Below are 21,775 nucleotides of genomic sequence, written 5' to 3' on the forward strand. Positions count from 1 at the left end.
ATCTTTATAATGAAAAGACTACACGAAGTTAAAAAAGAAAGCTATACACTTAGTGAGAAAAATGACTACAGGACACAAGTACAAATCTTCAAAACCTTAAAAACAAAGTCAGAGATTAAGAAAAAAACTTCTGCCTTTCTACAGACATATGTGGCAGACACCCAGGGAAGCTGTGTTGGTCATCATTCGATATCTTTCAATGGGAGCTGAGTCGACATCCAATAAGAAAATAACTGAAGATTTTAAATTAGAGGCAGTGAAAATAAGAAAGGATTCTTTAATGTGAGGATTGATAGGTGGCAGGGAGATCTTTTTCATATGTGGATTCCAGACAAAGTACATTTAAAGAGCCGAAAGTCTAATTGCATTACTGCTTTATTTGACATTTGAGATAGCAGAGACCAAAGGAAGTAGACATTTGAGCTGCGTGGAGCATTTTTTAAAAATCAGTCACATTTCTGTACGACATATACACCAAACTTCTTGTCAGTTCAGAAAAATCCTTGTAAAACAGGAATTAGCAATGCACATTTGAACATATGAATGCAATGAAAATGGGACCAACACACAATTGTCATTAAGCAAGCAATGTTTCTTTGTATAAACATCATACTTGCATATATTTGAGCTTGAGGCACGAGCAATCCAAGCAAGATGATACATAATGCCCTGCCCTTTCTGAAATATCCTCAGGATATTAGGATTCAAACAGGTGGTTAAACTGTGTAAAATGATTTGCTAATTCAATATCTGGAGTTCAAACAATCTGCATTATCTTTAAAGTGAACTATCCAAAGTATGCACAGGCCAAAAGTTAAATCCAGTGTGCAAGCTTCAGTTATTCATCCCAAGTCCAGTTTCTGGTGTTGTATTTCCCCCAGACAGTGTCATGACTATCATGCTTCCAGTGCTGGTTAACTTATGAACTTCACTGGTTCATGAAACTGAAAAGGTTGCTAGCACATTGATGAAAAGCTGATCTGGGCCAAAAAACATTTTTTAAAAGTCATGCCCAATGTTTTTATGTAAACTGAGCAATGGAAAAAAAGGTGAGTCATCCAAAAAGGATAATTCTTTAGTATGCAAGCTGCACTTAATGATATTTGCTATTTATTCAAGCAACAAATGTCTACTTCCGTGCTATATGACTCTCTGACTATATTACTTCAGTTTTACAAAATCCTATTCCAGTAAAACTGCAAAAATAATTTAATGTTGCAAACTGCAGCTTTAATATTCTGTAGATTTGCAAAATGCCTAAATTTGAGAGGAGTAACGTAGAGCTGCATTTCTAGCTGAAGGCAAGATAACCTTGGTAAATTACCAGATGTAAGAGAGTGTGTTAACAATGTTTAACAGCAAAGTTTACAGGAAATGAGATTACCTGCAGGGTGTATTGATCAATCACTTGAAAGAGGTAATGAGGCTTGCTGTCAAAGGAGGCTGGACGGTGAAGGAGAGTACCACTACCAAAAGCAATCCAGCCAGCTTCAAGTTCATCATTGCGACAATAGACAAAACCACTGGGAAGAAAAGGGGAAGATACACTCATTAATTCTTAATTCACAATTCTCCCAGATAAGCTCAGACAATAAATCATCCATTATTTCAACTCAGATTCCCCAACCTCCAAAATTATGAGCATAATAGATAATAGCCAACTTTAACATTTAGTCTGGCAAAAACTGCTTATTGTATTTTTTAGTTTGGGCCATTTAAGTTTGAAAGCTTAATACAGCCAGCATCATCTTTTCTTTCCCATACATCCTTTGCACAAAGTTTCAGGAAACCCGCATCAATCTGTCTCTCATTGACCAACATTCAGCAGGATGTTCTGATGCACAAGTACAATTTTACAAGTCTCATGCGAGGTTGGTAACTAGAAAAGTCTTCTGTCTTATCAACAACAGTACTGGAAGCAAAATCATGATGGAATAATTTACACTCGGAAGATGGAGTAAGTATCATGGGTATCAGAGATTGCTTAAGTAAGGGTACTCTTTTCTAATAATATTGTGATTGAATTATTGATATAAAATACCTGCTACCAACCAATTTATAGATTGGACAGCAGGACTCAGGAATTTTTTGAAGGTGCAACCTGGAAATTCAGATTGTGTTTCTCACCAGGCCCAAATGATGATGGAGTGGGATTGGCATAAGTAATTAGCCTGCCAGTCTTACGAAAGTAAAATGAACAACAGAACTGAATAAAGGGAAAGAGATTAAGTTGTGTGAGTGCTATATAAATCAAGGGTACTTTAATGGAATTAAGTTTAAGTTTGAAAATTTGTACTTCTGCAAATGTTCATGCAGAAACGTTCAACTTCATTTGTAATCTTTGTGTAGCACAGACATACAGGACAAAAATTCAAAAGCTTAACTTCTTCAAAAATAAAGACCAGAGGGAGAATGCCAAATTAATTCAGTAACCTCTGCTAAGTTGGCTGATCTCAGTTGTATCAACAATAAATATTAAGCGCCTCGGTGTTCTTACGAAACCATATGGTACAAAGAGATACTACTGTTTATGACTACTGTTATTTAACAAGCCGTGCTGGAAATGGATTGGACCATGCCATAATGATGCCTCTTGCATCAATACCAAAAACATGAGGGTTACCACATGAATGAGGTGCAACAGGACAATGTGAGTCTGCAGGACTATATTCAATAGAGCCATACTCTCCTGAACTGAATTGCAGATCCCACCCGCTCCCCCCTCCACCCCAATACAAAACATCACTTCCACATTCACGCTATTATCTCTCTCTGCTCCTGCGCTAAACTTTGAACCATATTTTTGCCATTTCAAGGCTGCTTGAAAGCAGTATTCCCGGTATTACTCCCAGTCCGATATGCTACGGAACATATAAAAAGAATAATTCAATTAAATACATGTCTGGAAAGCTGGTATAGGCAGTTGGACATTAGTTTTCTGAGACATTGGAACTAATGAAAAGTGGAACCTGCACACGATAGTTGGTCTTCACCAGAGCAGGACTGAGAAATCAAGGATACTTTAAGGAATTAAGTTTAAGTTTGAAAATTTGTACTTCTGCAAATGTTCATGCAGAAACATTCCTTACAAGGAAGTCATAGAGAGCTTAAGGTAAAGAGGTAGGGGAAACAGAGTGCAAATTCCGAGCAGAACCTTAAGTAGTGACTTTGAAGGAAACCAAGCACACAAATCTGGCAGTATTTAAAGATATTAAGTAAACAGAAGGAACACAGCAAATAAAGTTGAACTGAGGGCATAGAGGAAACATGACAGCATGGTATCAATGTTAAATGGACACTCAGCTTAAAGAGGGTCAATGACAGCAGTTCAACATTCCTGGACATAAGGCTTTGGGTGGGACACAAAGGAACAAACAAAGTCAGGGCAGAGCATGTGATTGGTGAAAGAATTAATGACAGTTGTGAGGAATGATGATATACTAAATGAATCACCAAATGGAACATAGCAGATTTAATGTTTTGGAGCCAGTAACCCTTTTTCAGAACTGGATATGATGCGGCTTGAGTTCAGACACAAAAAGGCAAAGCCACACTGCTAGGCATGCACGACAGACCCCCAAAAAGAGGACAGAGAGAAGCAAGTAAGTGGGTAAATTTCGGAGGTGAAAACAATACAACAATTACAGCTGGGAAAGACAACTTTTTAAGTCAGCACATTAGTCCAATAAGGAAAGATGCAATTCTAGATTCAGACTTCTCAGATGAAGCAGGACAGATGGGCGAACTAACAGTAAGTGACCATTTTGGCGTTAGTGACCATAACACATCATGGAAAAGGACAAAAGCAGAACAAATGTAACAATTCAATGGGCTAACTTCTTAGAGGAAATAGTCTGGGCACAATCAAGATACATCACCCCACAAGGAAAAGACAAGACAAACAAAGCTACAGCTCTTTGGACGACAAAGGAAATATAAATTAAGTTAAAGAAAAAAAGGTTGCTCGAGACAGATGTCAAATTAGAAATACAATTGAGAACCAAGCTGAATACAGAAAGGTCAGAAGGGAGTAATAACAGAAAGACAGACAACTAACAAAGGAAACCCCAAAACCAAATATAACCATGTGAATCCTAAGCGAAATGGGTACAATTAGGGACCAAAAATGGAATTTAGAGGCAGGAGGCATGGCTGATTTGTTTAAATAATAATTTTCATTTGTCATTAACTATGGTGGCAAATGCTGTCCAGGCCACAGCAAGAGAGGAGGAAACACAATCATTAGACGGGTTTAAAACTGACAAGTATGTACGCATGTACAGAGGAACCTCAATTATCTGAATCAGATCTCAAGATCCCGATGGAATCGCCTCTTTGATGTCATGTTCTAACACTGATTGTAAAGAAAAGAGACAACGATTAAAAATGAACTTTGCTTACTGAAATGCTGCCAAGAATAGTCCTGGACATCGATGGGAGCCCAGGCACCGTCTCCAAATAACTGACCTCCCGCCCTCTCTCTCCGTCTACATTTTCCCTGGATCTCTACACAGGGGTGTACCCTTAAAGCCCCCTTCCCCAGGGAATCTCTCCAACATCTTCCTGTACAGGGCAAAGGTGGAACTTGTCAAAATGTTGCAGTAAAAAGTTGTGTGGCAGTGCGTGCACGTGTTATTTTGAGACTCACGCCCCCCGAAAGCAGCAGCAATCTTACTGTTGGTGTCAAGTCCAGCTGCCCTAGGGAGGCAGGGGCGGATGAGGATCTCACGGGTGCTGGCGGGAGGAGTCCTGCCCTGATTTGCCTTTACAAAATGCAACACCTCATATTTACCCAAATTAAACTCCATCTGCCACTCCTCAGCCCATCGAAGCAAGATCCTGTTGTACTCTGAGGTAACCTTCTTTGCTGTCCACTACATCTCCAAATTTTGGTGTCATCTGCGAAAGTACTAACCAAACCTTCTATTTTCACATCAAAATCATTTGTATAAATGTTGAAAAGCAGTAGACCCAGCACAGATCTTTGTCGCACACTGCAGGACACAAGTCTTCAGTCTGAAAAGCAATCCGCCATCACGACCCACTGTCTTCTACCTTCAAGCCAGCTCTATACAAGATAGAACGTAGAAAAGTACAGCACAGAACAGGCCCTTCAGCCCAGGATGTTGCATCGAGGATTATTCCTAATCTAGGGGCAGCACAGTGGCTCAGTGGTTAGCACTGCTGTCTCACAGCGCCAGGGACCCAGGTTCAATTTCCACCTCGGGCAACTGTCTGTATGGAGTTTGCAAATTCTCCCTGTGTCTGTGTGGGTTTCCTCCGGATGCTCCAGTTTCCTCCCACAGTCCAAAGGTGTGCAGGTTAGGTGAACTGGCCATGCTAAATTGCCCGTAGTGTTAGGTGAAGGGGTAAATGTAGGGGAATGGGTCTGGGTGGGTTGCGCTACGGCGGGTCGGTGTGGACTTGTTGGGCCGAAGGGCCTGTTTCCACACTGTAAGCAATCTAATCTAATCTAAAAAAAACCTTAACCTATGACCCCTCATGGCAGTCAACGTGGTTATCAACTCTATCCATGCCTCTTATTACCTTGTATACCTCAATCATGTCACTTCCCTCCCTCTTTCTCCCCAGAGAGAAAAGTCCAAACTTAATCACCTTCTCATCGTAAGACAAGCCTTCCAGTCCAGGCAGCATCCTGGCAAACCTTCTTTACATCCTCTACAAAGCCTCCGCATCTTTCCTATAACAGGGCAACCAGAACTGGGCACAACATTCCAAGTGTTCTCTCACCAGGGTTTTGGAGAGCTACAGCAAAACCCCGCAACTCTTAAACGTGATCCCCCTGTTAATGAAAGCCAAAACACCATATGCTTTCTTAACAAACCGATCCACTTGGGTGGCAACTTTGAGGTATTTATGCACTTGAACACCAAGATCCCGCTGTTCCTCCACACTGCTAAGAATCCTGTCTCTAATCCTATATTCAGCATTCGAGTTCAACCTTCCAAAATGCATCACTTCGCATTTATCCAGGTTGAACTCCATCTGCCATTTTTCAGTCCAGGTCTGCATCCTGTCTAAGCCACGCTGCAGCCAGCAATAGCTCTCGATACTACCAGCAGTACCACCAAACATTGTGTCATCAGCAAATTTACTAACCTACCCTTCAACCTCTTCCCAAGTCATTTATAAAAACCACAAAGAGCAGTGGCCCAAGAACAAAGCCCTGCAGAACACCATTCACCACTGACCTCCAGGCAGAATACTTTACATCTACAACCATTCTCTGCCTTCTGTCAGCCAACCAATTCTGAATCCAGATAGTCAAATCTCCCTGTATCCCATACCTCCTTGACTTTATGAATGAGCTTACCATGGGGAACCTTACCAAATGGCTTGCCGAAGTCCATATCCACCACATCCACTGCTCGAACTGTCTTTTCACCTCCTCAAAGTCGTCAATAAGATTTGAGAGGCATAACCTGCCCCTTACAAAGCCATGTTGACTGCCTTTAATCACACTCTGCCTTTCCAATTCGTCACAAGTCCTATCCCTCAGGATTCTTTCCAAAACCTTGCTGACTACAAGACATAAGAATGACTGGTCTGTAATTGCCAGGGATTTCCCTATTACTCTTCTTGAAAAGAGGAACAACATTCACCTCCCTCCAATGCTCCAGATCGACTCTCGTGGAAAGTGAAGCAGCAAAGATCTTTGCCAGCGGTTTAGCAACCTCTTTACTCGCTTCCCGGAGCAACCTAGGATAAATCTGGTCTGGCCCTGAGGATTTATTCATCTTAATGTTTGCCAAAATTTCCAGAAAATGAACTTCATCAATCTTGATCTGTTCAAGCCTATTTCCCAGCTCTTCAAAGTTCTCATTCACAACAAGATTCTACTCTTTCGTGAAAACTGAAGCAAAAAATTCATTTAGGGCTTCCCCTATCTGCTCAGATTCCACGCACAAGTTGCCTACGTTATCCTTGATCGGCCCTACCATCTCCCTGATCATTCTCTTATTCTTCACATGAGTAAAATGCCTTTGGGTTCTCCCTAATCCTTCTTGCCAAGCCTTTTTCGTGTCCCCTCCTGGCTCTCCTCAGTCCATTTCTGAGCTCCATTCCAGCAAGTCTGCAATCCTCTAAAGTTGTGCTAGACCCTTGCTTCCTCCTCCTTACGTAAGCTGCCTTCTTCCTTTTGACGAGAAGCTCCTCTGTTTTTGTCATCCAAAGCTCCTTAATCTTACCCTTTCTTGTCTATCTCAGAGGAACAAATTTTTGCATCACTCACAACAACTGCTCCTTAAACAGTTTCCACATGTCTGTTGTGCCCTTTCTGAGGAACAATTGCTCCCAATCTGTACTCCCCAACTCCTGTCTGATAGCATCATAATTTCCTTTTCCTCAATTAAATATCTTCCCATGGTAACTGCTGCTTTCCCCATCCATGGCTACGGAAAATGTGAGGCAGTTATGGTCACTGTCATCAAAATGTTCTTCCACTGCGAGATCTGACACCTATCCTGGTTCATTGCCCAGCACCAAATCCAAAATGGTCTCTCCCCTTCTCGATCTGTCTACATACTAAGTAAGGAAACCATCCTGAACACACCTGACAAGTATGGCCCCATCCAAACCATCTGCACTAAGGAGTTCCAGTCAATATTGGGAAAGTTGAAGTCACCCATAACAACAACCCTGCTACATCTGCATTTTTCCAAAATCTGCCGGCCTATGAGTTCTTCGATCTTCCTACTCATATTCGGGGTCTGTAGAACCCCCCCCATGAGGTGACTGCTCCCTTGCTGTTCCTAACTTCCATCCATACTAACTCAGTAGACAAACTTTCCTCAATAACCTTTGTTTCTATAGCTGTGATGGACTCTCTGACTAGCAATGCTACACCCCTTCCTCTTTTTTCACCCTCCCTTCTTTTTAAATGTTCTAAACTCTGGATCATCTAGCAACCATGCCTGCCTCTGTGAAACCCACGTCTCTGTCATGGCCACAACATCATAGCCCCAAGTACTGATCCATGCTCTAAGTTCACCATTCTTATTTCTGACCCTCCTTGCAATAAAGCAGACACTAACAGATTCTTTTGTTTCATCACATGAAAAGTTTTCCCGATAGATTCAGTACATCCTGCCCCATCTACAACAACTGCCGATCTTAGACGTGTAGCTCTGATTCCCACCCCCCTGCTAAATTAATTTAAACCCTCCTGAACTACACAAACAAATCTCACACCGAGGACATTTGTGCCTCTCCAGTTCATCCTTCATGTACAGGTCCCACCGTCCTCAGAAGGCATCCCAATGGTTTAAGGTTCTGAAGTCCTCCCTTCTGCACCAGCCTCGCAGCCACGTGTTAAGCTGCACTTGCTGACTGCTCCTCACCTCACTATCGTGTGACACCTGTAGCAAACCTGAGAACACTACTCAACTCGTCCTACTCTTCAGCTTCTAACGTAGCTCTCCGTAGTCATTTTTCAGATCTTCAATCCCTTTCCTGGCTATATCATTGGTGCCAATATGTACCACGATTTCTGGCCGCTCACCTTCCCCCAATCCCCCCATCCCACCTTCAGAATCCTGTGACCACCTTCCTGTACATCCTCTCAATTTCTTCCTCTGCCTCCCGGATGATCCGCAGTTCATCCAGCTCCATGTATCCAAATGACTAGTTTTCCCTATATTCCATGTGGCTCACTGCTGCCTGACCAACTATGCTTTCACAGCACCACATTTCAACTGAAAATTGCCAACCAGTCTACCATAAGGAACCCTATCAAACATCTCACTGAAGTCCATTTAGATCACATCAACCACTCTGACCTCATCAATCCTCTTTATTATTTCTTTTAAAAACTTAATCAAGTTAGTAAGACACTATTTCCCCATGCACAAAGCCATGTCGTCTATTCCTAATCAGTCCTTGGCTTTCCAAATACATGTAAATCATGCCCTTCAGGATTCCCCCTACCAAATTGCCCACCACCCACGTCAGGCTCACTGGTCTGTATTCCCTGGCTCTTCTTTACTATGTTTCTTAAGTAGTGCCACCATGTTAGCCAACCTCCAGTCTTCCAGTGCCTCACTTATGGTTATTGATGATATAAATATCTCAGCAAAGGGCCCAGCAATCACTGCTGTTGCTTTCCAGAGTTCTGGACCACAACTGATTCAGGTCCCCTAGGATTTGTCCACTGTTATGCATTTAAGCAGTCAAGTACTCCTCCTCTGTAATGTGGACAATTGTCCAGATGTCGGTACTCATTTCCTCATGTTCTATATCTTTACATCCTTCACCACAGTAAATGCTAATGCAAAATACTCGTTTAGCATATTACCCATTTATCCAGCCAACACACAGTCTTACTGATCTTTAAGGAGCCCTATTCTCTTCCTAGTTATTCTCGATGTGGTTTCCTCTACATTGGGGAGACACGACGCCAACCCGCAGAATGTTTCTGGGAACATCTCTGGGACACATGCACCAAACAACCCAACTGCCCTGTGGTCAACCACTTCAACTCCCGCCCTCACACTAAGGACATGCAAGTCCTGGACCACTTCCACCACCTAATCAAAGCCTCCCACCAACTGGAGGAAGAACCTCTCCTCTACCACCTTGGGATCCTCCAACCATACAGCATCAACGTCAATTTCACCAGTTTCCTAATCTCCCCTCTCCCCATCTCATCCCAGATCCAACCCGCCAACTCAGCACCGTCCCCTTAAACTGACCTACCTGTCCATCTTCCTTCTCACCTATCCGCTCCAATCTCCCCTTCGATCTATCACTATCACCTTATTCTACACATTACCTTCCCAGCTACCTTACCCCCAGCACTACCCCACCCTCTTAGTTATCTCTCAGCTTCCCACCTTCTCCCCCCCACCCCATACTTGATGAAGAGCTTATGCCCGAAACATCGATTCTCCTGCTCCCCAGATGCCGCTTTACCTGCTGGCGCCACACTTTTTGACCATTAACTTCTCTAGTCATCCAGCATTCCCTACACCTACCAGCCTTGCCTTTCACCTTAATAGGAACACACTGTCTCTGTACTTGTTGTCACATTTTTGAAGGTGTCCCAGTTTCCCGATGCCCATTTACCTGCAAACATCTGCCCCCAATCAAATTTTGAAAGTTCTTGCCTAATACTCTCATAAATGGCCTTCCTCCAATGTAGAACTTCAACTTTTAAATCCTGTTTATCCTTTTCCATCACTATTTTAACCTACTGGAATTATGATCGCTGGCCCCAAAGTGCTCCCTGACTGACACCTCAGTCACCTGCCCTGCCTTATTTCCCAAGAGGACAAGTTTTGTATCTTCTCTAGTAGGTATATCCACAAACTGAATCAAAACATTTTCTTGTATACACTTAAATTCCTCTCCATCCAAGCCTTTTAAAACAATGACAGTCCCAGTCTATGTTTGGAAAGTTACATCCTACTATTCTTACAGATAACCGAGAGCTCCTTAAATTTGTTTCTTAATTTCCCGTTGACTGTTGGGAATTAATAGTATAATCCCAGTAAGGTGATCATCCCTTTCCTATTTCTCAGTTCCACCCAAATAACTTCCCTGCACATATTCCCAGGAATATCCCCCCGAAGCACTGCTGTAATGTTATCCCCACTCAAAAACCCCATTCCCCCTCTTCCCTTGCCACCCTACTTTTTATCCTTCCTATAGCATCTATACCCTGGAACATTAAACTGTCTGTCTGGTCCATCCCTGAGCCACATCTCTAATTGCTATGATATCCCAGTCCCATGTCTCAACCATGCTCCAAATTCATCTTCATGCTCGGAGTTTATCTGTTTGGCCTCTTGCACTGAAATAAATACAGTTTAATTTATCAATTCAACCTTGTTTACTGCTTTGTTTCTGCCTGCACAACTGTTTGACTTGCTCTTTTTCCCGACCCTACCAGTCTCAAGCTGATCTTTCTTCATTATCTCCCTGGGTCCATCCCCCTCTTACTAATTTAAATCCTCCCAGGCAGCTCTCACACATCCCTACGCCAGTATATTAGTCCCCTTCCAATTCAGGTGCAATCTATTCTTATACAGGTCACTTCCACCCTAGAAGAGATTCCAATGATCCAAAACGTGAATCCTTCTCCCCTGCATCAGCCCTCAGCTACACATTCATCTACTCTGTCCTCCTATTCCTACCCACATTTGCTCTTGGCACCAGGAGTAATCCAAATATTACTACTCTCGCAGATCTCCTTTTTAAATTCCTGTGTAACCTCATATACTGTCTCCTCAGAATCTCATCCTTTTCATTTCCTATCTCATTAGTTCCAATGTGTACAACAAAATCTTGGTCTCTCTTCTCCTTTGAGAATATTCTGTACTCTCTCCAAGATATCCTTGATCTTGACACCAGAGGGGCAGCATACCATTCTGATGTCACGCTGTCAGCCACAGAAACATCTGTCTGTGCCTCTGACTGAAGAGTCCCCTATCACAATCGATCACTTGGAACTTGGCATACCACACTTTATATTAGAGTCAGTTTTGGTACCAGAAATCGGTCTGTCAGTGGTACATGCCCCTGAGAGGGTATCACTCCCTACATTTTCCAAAACAGCATGCTTGTTTGCTATGGGGATAGCCACAGGAAACTCCCGCATTAGCTGTCTCCCTCTCTTATCTTTTTGGGGTGTAACCCATCGGCCTGACTGTACTGTTGGTTTATCTCCCTTCCTGCAGCTGCCATCCATCACACTCCCTAGTTCCTGTAAGTTCCTCATTGCCTTTGACTGCTGCTCCAATAGATCCACGTGATCTGATAGGATTCATAACCAACCATAACTTCCTGCACACAGTCATCAGTAACATAGTAACTCTCTAATCTCCCATATCTATCAAGATCACGTCACTCTACTGAAGGCCATCTTTGCACCTTAATCTACAGACTCAGAAAACAGCATAGTCTTACTGCTCTAAGAACATGGCTTTAGGCTAACTTAGTACCTATGTTTTTGTCTTTTTAAAGTTTAAACAAGAAACTATTTTTGCTATTTGTTAATTTTTCTTTGACAATTTCCCATGTCCAGAGATGCATGAAGTCAAACAGTAGAGGCAGTTGCAGTGCAGATTTATTTCTCCGTTTGATTCACATCCAGTGTGGTCACTGCTTCATTTAAGTTGCTTTGACTTTTTTTTCCCCAATGCCAAAACAATGCAACAGCTTATCTACCAGTAATTACTGCTCTTAGAATTCAAGGAAATTTGCTCCAACACTGAAAAAAACAGCCGTTCTTACATCCACAATTCTTTTTCCTGTCCTCCATCTTGGATTACCCAGATTATATGACCAGATTATCTTCAATAGTTGGGGAGCTTCAAGAAAATTATTTGTGATAGAACTAACAGTCACATTGAAAAATTACATTGACTTGGAAGAGTCTGGATGGATTTGTAAAGGCAAAATCTTGTCAAACTAACTTGGCTTTTGAGAACAGATAACTGAGAAGGTTGATGAAGTGATGACTGCTGATGTGGTGTTGACAACCTTCCAAAAGGCATTTGACAGAGCGAGGGATAGGAAACAGAGCAACAGTTAATGGGTATTATTTGGGCTAGGAGGTGGATTATAGTGGACGTCCCAATGGTCAATACTGGGATCTCTGCTTTTCCTGATTACATAAAAGCGACCTGAATCTTGGTGAGAAGGGAACATTTTCAAAGTTGTGAATGACTCAAAATAAGGAGGGAATGTCAGCGCCTTCAAAATGGCAGTCACAATTTTAGATTGGGTGGATAGGCTGCAGATGGAGTTTGATTGGGGGAGGGGGGGAGGTGATGCACTTTATACAAAGAACAAGGAAAGACTGCATAAAATAGCAAATACTATTCTAAATGGTATGGATATGCAGACTAACGTGGTGGTACAAGTACATAAGTCACGAGAAGTGGCAGGACAGCTGGTAAGTGTAGTTAATAAAGCATAAACTATCTCAGCTCCATTAACAGGGCCATGGTGTACAACAATAGGGAGATAAGGTGGCAAAGGCAGCATGCAGGATGCTTTGTTTCATTGGGCAATGTACTAAATGCAAAAGAATGTAATTTTGGGACTTTGAGACATTTGCTAGGCCACTGCTGGAACCGCGTAGATAGTTCCGGTCACCCCATTATAGGAAGGGTATAATTGCTATAAGGAATGCACAGAGGAGATGCAAGAATATTGCCAGAACTTGCAAGTTGTAGCTAGAAGGAAAGATTGTAGAGGTTAGGGATGTTTCCCTTTGAACAGAAGCAGCTAAGGGATCACTTAACAAAATAATGAGGGGCTTGGTTGAATGGACACAGAAGCCAAGTTTTCTCTATTGAAGTGATAAATTACAGGTGATTAATAGAAGAATTAGCAAGTACGTGAAGAAAGGTTTTTCTCACCAGACAGTGACGACTGTCTAGAGTTTGCTGTCCAACTTGGTGGTTGAGGTGGAAACCCTCAACTCATTTAAAGGAATCTGGATCGACACCTGAAATGCTCTAACCTGCAAGGCTACAGATCAGTGCTAGACAGTGGGATTGAACAAGCAGATAGTTTATTTAGCCAGCGCCGATTTGATGGATTGAGTGGTTTCTTTCTATGATCTTCATTATATCTAATATTTTCTTAGTGCCTACTTTTCTTTATCCATTATGAAGCACCTTAAGATACAGTTTCCAAGTCAAAGCTACTACATTAATACAGGCTGTTGTTTCGATTCAGCAAGGAAAAAGCACACAAAAATCAAAATTTATTTCAAGTTCAAGACACCCAACCATTTCATACAGCAGTTTATAACCACCATCAGAGATCCAAATAAATATAGACTCATCTGTATAAGAATTTATTTTTAAATTATACAAAGAAAACATTATATAGACCAGGAAAAACTATCAAGGAACACTGTTCAATTTTTCTGCCTTTTTGCGTGATATTGTGGTTGGATGCTTCACACAACAGATACACAATGAAACACATGGCAGAAAATTTGTAACAATGGTATAACCCCTAGAGATCAGTTCAGACTGTTCCTGTACACTTGCTGGCAGGCCAACATAAAGAGGTAGTTGTCTGATCATTTGAAAAAGACAGCTGATGAGGGGGGTAAATGGTGTACTACAGATCTTTAAAGAAACCTGAATAACAAATAATCAAAAAATGCTTAAAATAATTTTCCAATACCACATTGCTTTTGAGTAACAATATGACTGTTAGAATGCTAGAATGCAATATCATATTTCCACAATATATTCCTCTTTGCCCTTGGGTCAGGAAAGCATGGTCTTGCACAGTACCAGACAGAATTACTGCCTTTGCCTGAAGTTATTTAATTGGTCTCATCTTTAGGATAATTAACTAAAATGTTTGTTTTCTTTTCAATTAAACTAGTTACACGATGCACAGATGAGTTGCCTCGAAACACATTTCAATTTTTTTTCATTTTTCATGTCCAGCAAGCTACTCAACTGCAGATATCATGTTGGCCAAGCCCAATTCTGCACGTCTACTCAAGCACACACTCCAACAAGCATTATTGATCAGTGACCAGCAATCCATACTAGAGTGTTGTTTTTCACTTAACAGTTTGGTACGCCTCCTGTGCTCGGTCAGGCTTAGCAGAGAAATTCACCAAGGCTGCTTACACAACACCTTCCAAATTCACAACCATCATCATCTAGTACAAGGGCAACAGATACCTGAAAATGCCACCACCTGCAAGTTGCTCTCCAAGCAACTCATCATCCTGAATTGGTAATATATTGTTGTTTCTTTACTGTCGCTGGGTCAAAATAATGGAACTTACTCCCTACCAGCATATGTATATCGATGTCACATGGCCTTCAGCAGTTAAAAAAGCAGCTCACCACTTTCTCAAAGGAAAGTAGGGATGGGCAATAATGCTCACCCAGCCAAAGCCCACAATGAACATTAATTTTTTTTTAAAAAAGGATGAGAAATTAACTAGGAAAAAATGAGTACTTTCGAGCAGACAAGACACCAACTTCTAAATCTTTTCAGCAAACATCTCTGGGACACCCACATCCACAAACCCCACTGCCTCGTGGCTGAACATTTCAACTCCCCCTCCCACTCGACCAAGGACATGCAGGTCCTGGGCCTCCTCCATCGCCGAATGCTCACTAACTGATGCCTGGAGGAAGAATACCTAATTTTTCACCTTGGGACCCTTTATCCCAGTCCCAAGCCCCCAACTCAGCACCATCCTCTTGACCTGTCCATTATCTTTCCCACGTATCCACTCCACCCTCCTCTCTGACCTATCACCTTCTCCCCCACCTTCATTTACCTATTGCATTCTCAGCTACCTCCCCTCCCAGTTTCCATTTATCTCCCAGCCCCTGGCCCACAAGCCTCATTCCTGATGTAGGGCTTACTCCCAAAACATTGATTCTCCTGCTCCTCAGATGCTGCCTAACCTGCTGCACTTTCCCAGCGCCACACTCGAAAGGTTGGGAAGTTAACCAAGTCTGTCGAGCAAAATGCGACATTGAGAATCCAATCTAATATTCAAAAACGGTTCTTTCTGCAAAATCAGTCCAGAAAATATTAGTTCCGTGTAGCTGGACATTTGGTACACCAAACCACTCCAAATGGAGTTTGCACTATTTACAATTCAAAAAGATTTTGTGTTAACAGTAACATGAAAAACATGAGACTAACACAAAAGCAGACAGAACAAATGTTATTGCTTTGTAATCGACTGCAGTGCATTTTAACGTAAAACGAAAATTTTAAAATATAAGAGCCATTTACAACAGATTCAATTTTACATATGAATCAATATAATTGCAGTCAATTACCGTAGAGTGCCATGAAGACCGGATCCCAGTTTGCTGATCCCCTTGCCAACTGAGTTAGTTGTGTAAAGGTACATTCCATCTGTTGCAAGGCAGCGACCCAAATCTGCATCTGAAAAAGACAAAGATAGACTTGCGTAAAATCAGTAAATTTAATGCTGACAAGGAAAAGCTTTCAGATCAAAAGTGAACAAATGAGGTAAGTCTTTTGTGATTTTTAAAAAGGAAAGCAAAGGGATGCTAGGAAAAGAGAATGAAGTAAAAAAAACTGATAACAAACAGTAGTTAAGTTTAATATGACTTTTCTTGAGGCTGAGGAAAAGTCATATTAGATTTGAAATGTTAAATTTGCTTCTCTCTCCACTGGTGTTGCCTAACCAACTGGGTTTCTTCAACTTGGATTAATTTCCTATTCAAGAATTTTTGAAATGTTGATGTGGGTAAACAGTGAGGAATGCTGGCTACCTATACAAACCGAAATACATGATAAACACAAAGACAGAATGGGTAACCTGTACATGCTACTCCCTCTACATTGCCCCATTACACAGTTATACAGCATATCCCTCTAACTTGTTCCATAATGCCTTTTAAACGTTGTAATTGTACCAGCCTCCACCACCTCATTCTACATATGCAGCACGCTCTGTGTGAAAAAGTTGCCCTCAGATCCCTTTTAAATCTTTCCTTCACCCAAATGTGTGCCCTTTTTTACTTTTAGACTTGCCTACTTTGGGAAAAAAAACCTTGACTATTCACCCAATATCTATGCCCCTCATGATTTTATAAACCTCTATAAGGTCAACCCTCAGCTTCCAACAGCTGAGGGAGAAAAGCCTCAACCTCCCCCTATTGCTCAAACCTTCCAATCCCATCATCATCCTTGGAAACCTTTTCTCAACCCTTTAAAGGTTAACTTGTTTCCAATCAGAGGGAGACCAGAATTGAACACAGTATTCTAATAACCACACCAACATAGTTATTTGTCAACAATTCAAAGAAAAAGTCTTAAAAACAAAGTACTTGAAACAAAAAATTGCTATGCTTAGGAAAATTGTAATTCACATTAAATATATGAAACTGCAATATGGGTCATTCGGTTATAATGCGTGTTTTGGCTATAACTCGATTAATAAATTGTGGACATTGTTTGGATAACGTGAACTTTCTACTGAACAGGTATAACGATTTTCTACTGGCAATCTTATACAGCACAATTTCATACAGCGCAAGGTTGCAAAGGAATACAACCGTCACATTACAGAATGACCTGTATTACAATATTGATGCCAAAGCATATCCTCATTAAGTGTGATTTGAGAATGCCGGTGTTGGACTGGGGTGTACAAAGTTAAAAATCACACAACATCAGGTTATAGTCCAACAGGTTTAACTGGAAGCACACTAACTTTCGGAGCGACACTCCTTCATCAAGTGATTGATGAAGGAGAGTCGCTCCGAAAGCTAGTGTGCTTCCAATTAAACCTGTTGGACTATAACCGGGCATTGTGAGATTTTAAACTCATTAATTGTGGATGTAGACAAATCTGTGTTCCATCTTCTTGATTTCTTTCATCCTTGCTTTAATACAATGATTCAGCATGGCTCCACAAGCCTTAATGATCTTGACTTACCATTTCCAACCGTCTAACCTTCACACAGAGTGGGTCATTTAATAGCCATTTGAGAGTTCAAGACATTGCTGATGGAGCCCACCTAGTTGTCTGATATGCACACTCATGTGTCTCTAATGATGACTATGAAAGCATTGTCAATTGTCAGAAAAACCCATCTGATTCATTAATGTTCTTTGGGAAGAAAACTGTCATCCTTACCTGGTCTGGCCTACATGTGACTCCAGACCCACAGCACTGTGGCTGACTCTTAACTGCCCTCTCAGATGGGCAATAAATGCTGCCTGAGCCAGTGATGCCCTGATCACATGAATGAATAGATAAAAAGGAAATGGAGGAATAAAAACACTAACATTTATATTAAAGAAATGCCCAGGATTGATTTTGGTCAGACCTCAGTTAAAAGATCAAAGCTACTCCTAGGTTAGGGCAATTTTCAAAAATATAGCAAGCAGGATCAGGCAATAGGTTATTCAGATTTCCTTCATGATCAAAGAAAAGTAAAAAGCATTGGGACAAAAAATGCTTTTCAATTTTCCAAAATTTACATCTTGCAATTTAGATTTGAATTCACATCAGTGATGGTGATGGAGACTTTCTGGTTTGCAAATTCAAGTTAAAAAAAAAAGACTTGGCAAGCTGTAGTAAATTTTCTGTAGCTATTACACTGACTTATGCCATTATCTGGCAGTGACAAAGTAAGTGAACTGTCACAATTGTCAATCAAGCAGGCTGCTTTGGCCTGAATGATGTCAAGGTTTCAGACTGCCATTACAGCTGCACAGATACAAACAAGTGGGAATTGGCTTCTTGTGACTTGTACTTTGTAGATGGGCTAGATGGAATCACTTCACTAATGATCAACAACAGATTGATGGGACAGTAACTGGCTCAACTGGATTTATCCTGCATTTGTGTGCAGGATATTGCTAGTTCTTCAAAATGTCAGATAAATGCCAGTGTTGTAACTATACTTAATGAAATAATTTGTCTAGGGATGTAGTCCAAGAGTACATCTTCAGTGAAACAGCTGGAATATTGTCAGGGTTCAACTTTTGCTGTATGCAATGACTTCAACCATTTCTTCTTTCACATGGAGTGAATAGCTGTTTGGCAATTCAGAACTTGAGCATTGCTTTTAAGAAAAAGCTATTTGGCTTGCTATCATCAGGACATATCACAAGAATGTCAAATCAAGGAGAGAAAACTAACATGTATACTGCACACTGCATGAGGATTCAGTTGTCTGAAATTACAACATGTGAAGTCAGGAACCTTGAGATGTGTTTGAAATGGTCAGCTGGTCACACTTCTGGCTAAAGATAGTTGTCTTTTTTTTAAAACAGGCATGCTGGCTGGATTTCATATCATTGACAATGGGGATGCTTGTAGAGCCTCCTATACTGATTAGTTGTTGAATTGTCTACCACTAATTATGACAAAATGTGGCAGGACAACAGAACTTTGATTTGGTCCATTGGTCATGGAATCTCTTAGGTCTGTTGATAGCATGCTGTTTCTCCTTATTTTATTATTATTCACAGATATCAATGGCTGGGGCCAGCATTTACAGCCTATTCCAGAAGGCTCTGGGATCTGGATCAACAGTCCAGCAATAATACCAGTAAGCCATTGCCTCCCCTGTTTGCCATGTTTCTGGTGCAGTGCTGCAGCTTTAAAAAATTGACAACCCATTTTTAGAAAAGCTAAGTACTGTTACTGGCATATTACAATCCACTCATTAAATCCAGACTAATCAATTTTATGGGAATGATAAATTGAGGGACATACTGAGCCCAAGGTCTTATGTTGTGGTTGAATACAATTCTGTTGCTACTGATGACTCTCAGTATGCCCATTATTTGAGCGATATGGTTTGTTCAGTAATTCATTCAGTGATTGTGGCCACAAAATATGATGTATGGTATACTCCATGTGATGTCAAACATTTAAACCAGGATAACTGGGAAATCTATGTTCTACATTCACAACTGGCAAAATTCCAAAAAAAGTGAGGATCTTCAATTCCAATACAGTTTGAGTGTTGTTTGGCACAAAAAAAAAGAGTAATTGTTGTAAATGTCACTTTAATGACCATTAAAATTGTGCAGCTTTACAAACATTTCAGAAGGTTGACCACCAATAATTCATAGCCATGCCAGATTAGCAAAATCTCTCTGGAGGTCCAAGTTACCAGCTCATCATAATTTCACAACATCATAGGAAGAAATCAGTACTCATTCTCCAATAATTTGAAAACCAGTATTAAGTAACAGATGCCTGAGAGCAATTACATGGCAGTAGTATAATAGAAGAGATCAAATATCAGAGAGAAAAAAAAACTTAAGCAAAATAACCTTTAGTTATATACCACTTTTTAATGTAGAAAAGGTATCTCAACACACCTCAATGCACCTACTACCTTGCACAGAAATGTGGGAGCCTGAATGACAATGAAAACCTTCTCTGTATCAAATAATTCATGAGCACAAATGAGCAAACACAAAGGTGTTTTGTGCTAAAAATAAAAAAAAAGCCCACAACTAACGACTAAATTCCAAAGGGAATATTTTCGCAGATGAATAATCATGAAAAAAATGGATGCTTGACCAAGAGCGAGATATTAGAGACATTAGAAGAGATGACCAAAGGCTTAGTTATTCTGTTAGCCTCAGAACTGATGGACTATCTAAAGATAAGCACAGCATCCTCTCAGATTTTACCTATCCATGCTGAGTAAGACAGGGCAATTACAATAACCTGATTCAGAATATCAAACTGGATATTCACCAAGCATTCATCTTCTACAGTGGCAAGACCTGGACAACATATGTTCAGCAGTAGGAAAGGCTCAAAGTTTGCACCTTTAGAATCTCAGACGTATCTTCAGCATCTCTTAGCAAGACAAGGTCAGCTAAGCCAACAATGTCTGCACTGGCTCAGCCATGGTCATTGAACAGGAAAAAGAAACTCTAAAGACTTTCTATATGATGAACTTGCCACAAGGTCAGGACCAGCTGGATATTCAGAAGGATTCAAAGCTTCAAGGACACCTGAAAGATTGCAGACATTAACAGTGACAAATGGAAGACACCAATGACAGCTATGACCTCTGGACGCTGAGTGAATGCGCTTTCAAAAAGGCAAGCATTAACAAAAAGCTCAGTTAGTCAAGAGGAAGGCCAAAGAAAACAAAGGTCAGAAAATCGATAATCTTTCTAGCTCACTGTCTTCCTCTGGGGCAAATGCAGCAGAGACAACCATACTGGAGCAGGGCTCTTGAGCCCCACCACACAATGCAGTTGTCCATGACATGCAAAGTATTACCTCATGAAAGAATACTGGCGCTAAGACTCTGCTCAGTAACAGGCTGTGCACTTCATATTTCAAATCAATATTTTCAGTATTCATGGCTTTCCATTTAACCTCAAATTCATTTTCAGATACAAAAGCTCACAAATGAATACTAAGTATTCTGCATCATCTACATTATTTTGAAAAAAATTGCAACTGAGTTATTCCTTATCTAATCAATTTTCTGTGCTTAGAACATTCTGTGTTATCGAATTACAATGCCGCAATTGGCAGCTGCTGATTGACAGTAATTTCTAAAAAGACGCAGTTCAGGTCACGTTTCAAGAGCTTATGCAAACAGTGAATTCAACTGCCTGAACTACATAAATGCCTATTATTCCAGAAGAGTGTTGCATGATCTGAAACAATGTGTGTGTACTGTAGTGTACAAGTGCTCAACAGATGAGAAAACCTTACTTACTGCCCTACTGTGATCATATGAAAAATTAAAGTGGCCACAATCAAAGGAACCAAAGGCTGATTTTTCATGACAGTGCACCAATTCATGGTAATTTAATGGTTATACTAGGGGAGAAGTTGGAGAAGTGAGCTTAGCCATTACTGGAATTGAATTCATGTTACTGAGATCACTCTGTATTGCAAACTAGTCATCCAGCTCACAGCTAAGTCAACAAATTACAATGTTTCCTCTACAAAAACAGGAGAAAAGTCCTATCATAAAGTACAGGTAAGGGGAAGAAATCACTCTGCCAAGCGTACTGAACAGCTTCTTGGCCCAGGATTTACCAGTATAATGCTATCAAGCTTCACTTCACTTTAATTCTAAGACTTTGCATTCTTTATTCTTTCATGGAATGTGGGCACCATTGGTGAAGGCAGAATTAATTGCCCATCATTAGGTGTTTGCAAATTGAGTGGCTAATGGGTACAATGCATCTGTTGCACAACATTTTTAAAATAAGGTAGTTTTCGTGCTGATCAATGGTTTTTATGTAATATCAGGGTTGCAATCAAATAGCCTTC

General features: G+C 40.8%; 1 protein-coding gene across 2 annotated transcripts in view; it reads right to left on the reverse strand.

Annotated features, from left to right (window-relative positions):
• LOC132827079 (probable E3 ubiquitin-protein ligase HECTD4) overlaps positions 1 to 21,775 on the reverse strand; it is a 302,053-nt gene that overhangs the window by 214,408 nt on the left and 65,870 nt on the right. For both annotated transcript variants that reach the window (XM_060843537.1, XM_060843536.1), the window contains exons 5-6: positions 15,807 to 15,915; positions 1,385 to 1,523 (exon numbers count right to left, since the gene is read on the reverse strand). In XM_060843537.1, the coding sequence (XP_060699520.1) occupies positions 1,385 to 1,523; positions 15,807 to 15,915 (248 nt within the window). The remainder of the gene's footprint in view (positions 1 to 1,384; positions 1,524 to 15,806; positions 15,916 to 21,775) is intronic.

The sequence above is a fragment of the Hemiscyllium ocellatum genome, chromosome 24, assembly GCF_020745735.1.
Source record: "Hemiscyllium ocellatum isolate sHemOce1 chromosome 24, sHemOce1.pat.X.cur, whole genome shotgun sequence".
In the NCBI taxonomy this organism is placed as follows: domain Eukaryota; kingdom Metazoa; phylum Chordata; class Chondrichthyes; order Orectolobiformes; family Hemiscylliidae; genus Hemiscyllium; species Hemiscyllium ocellatum.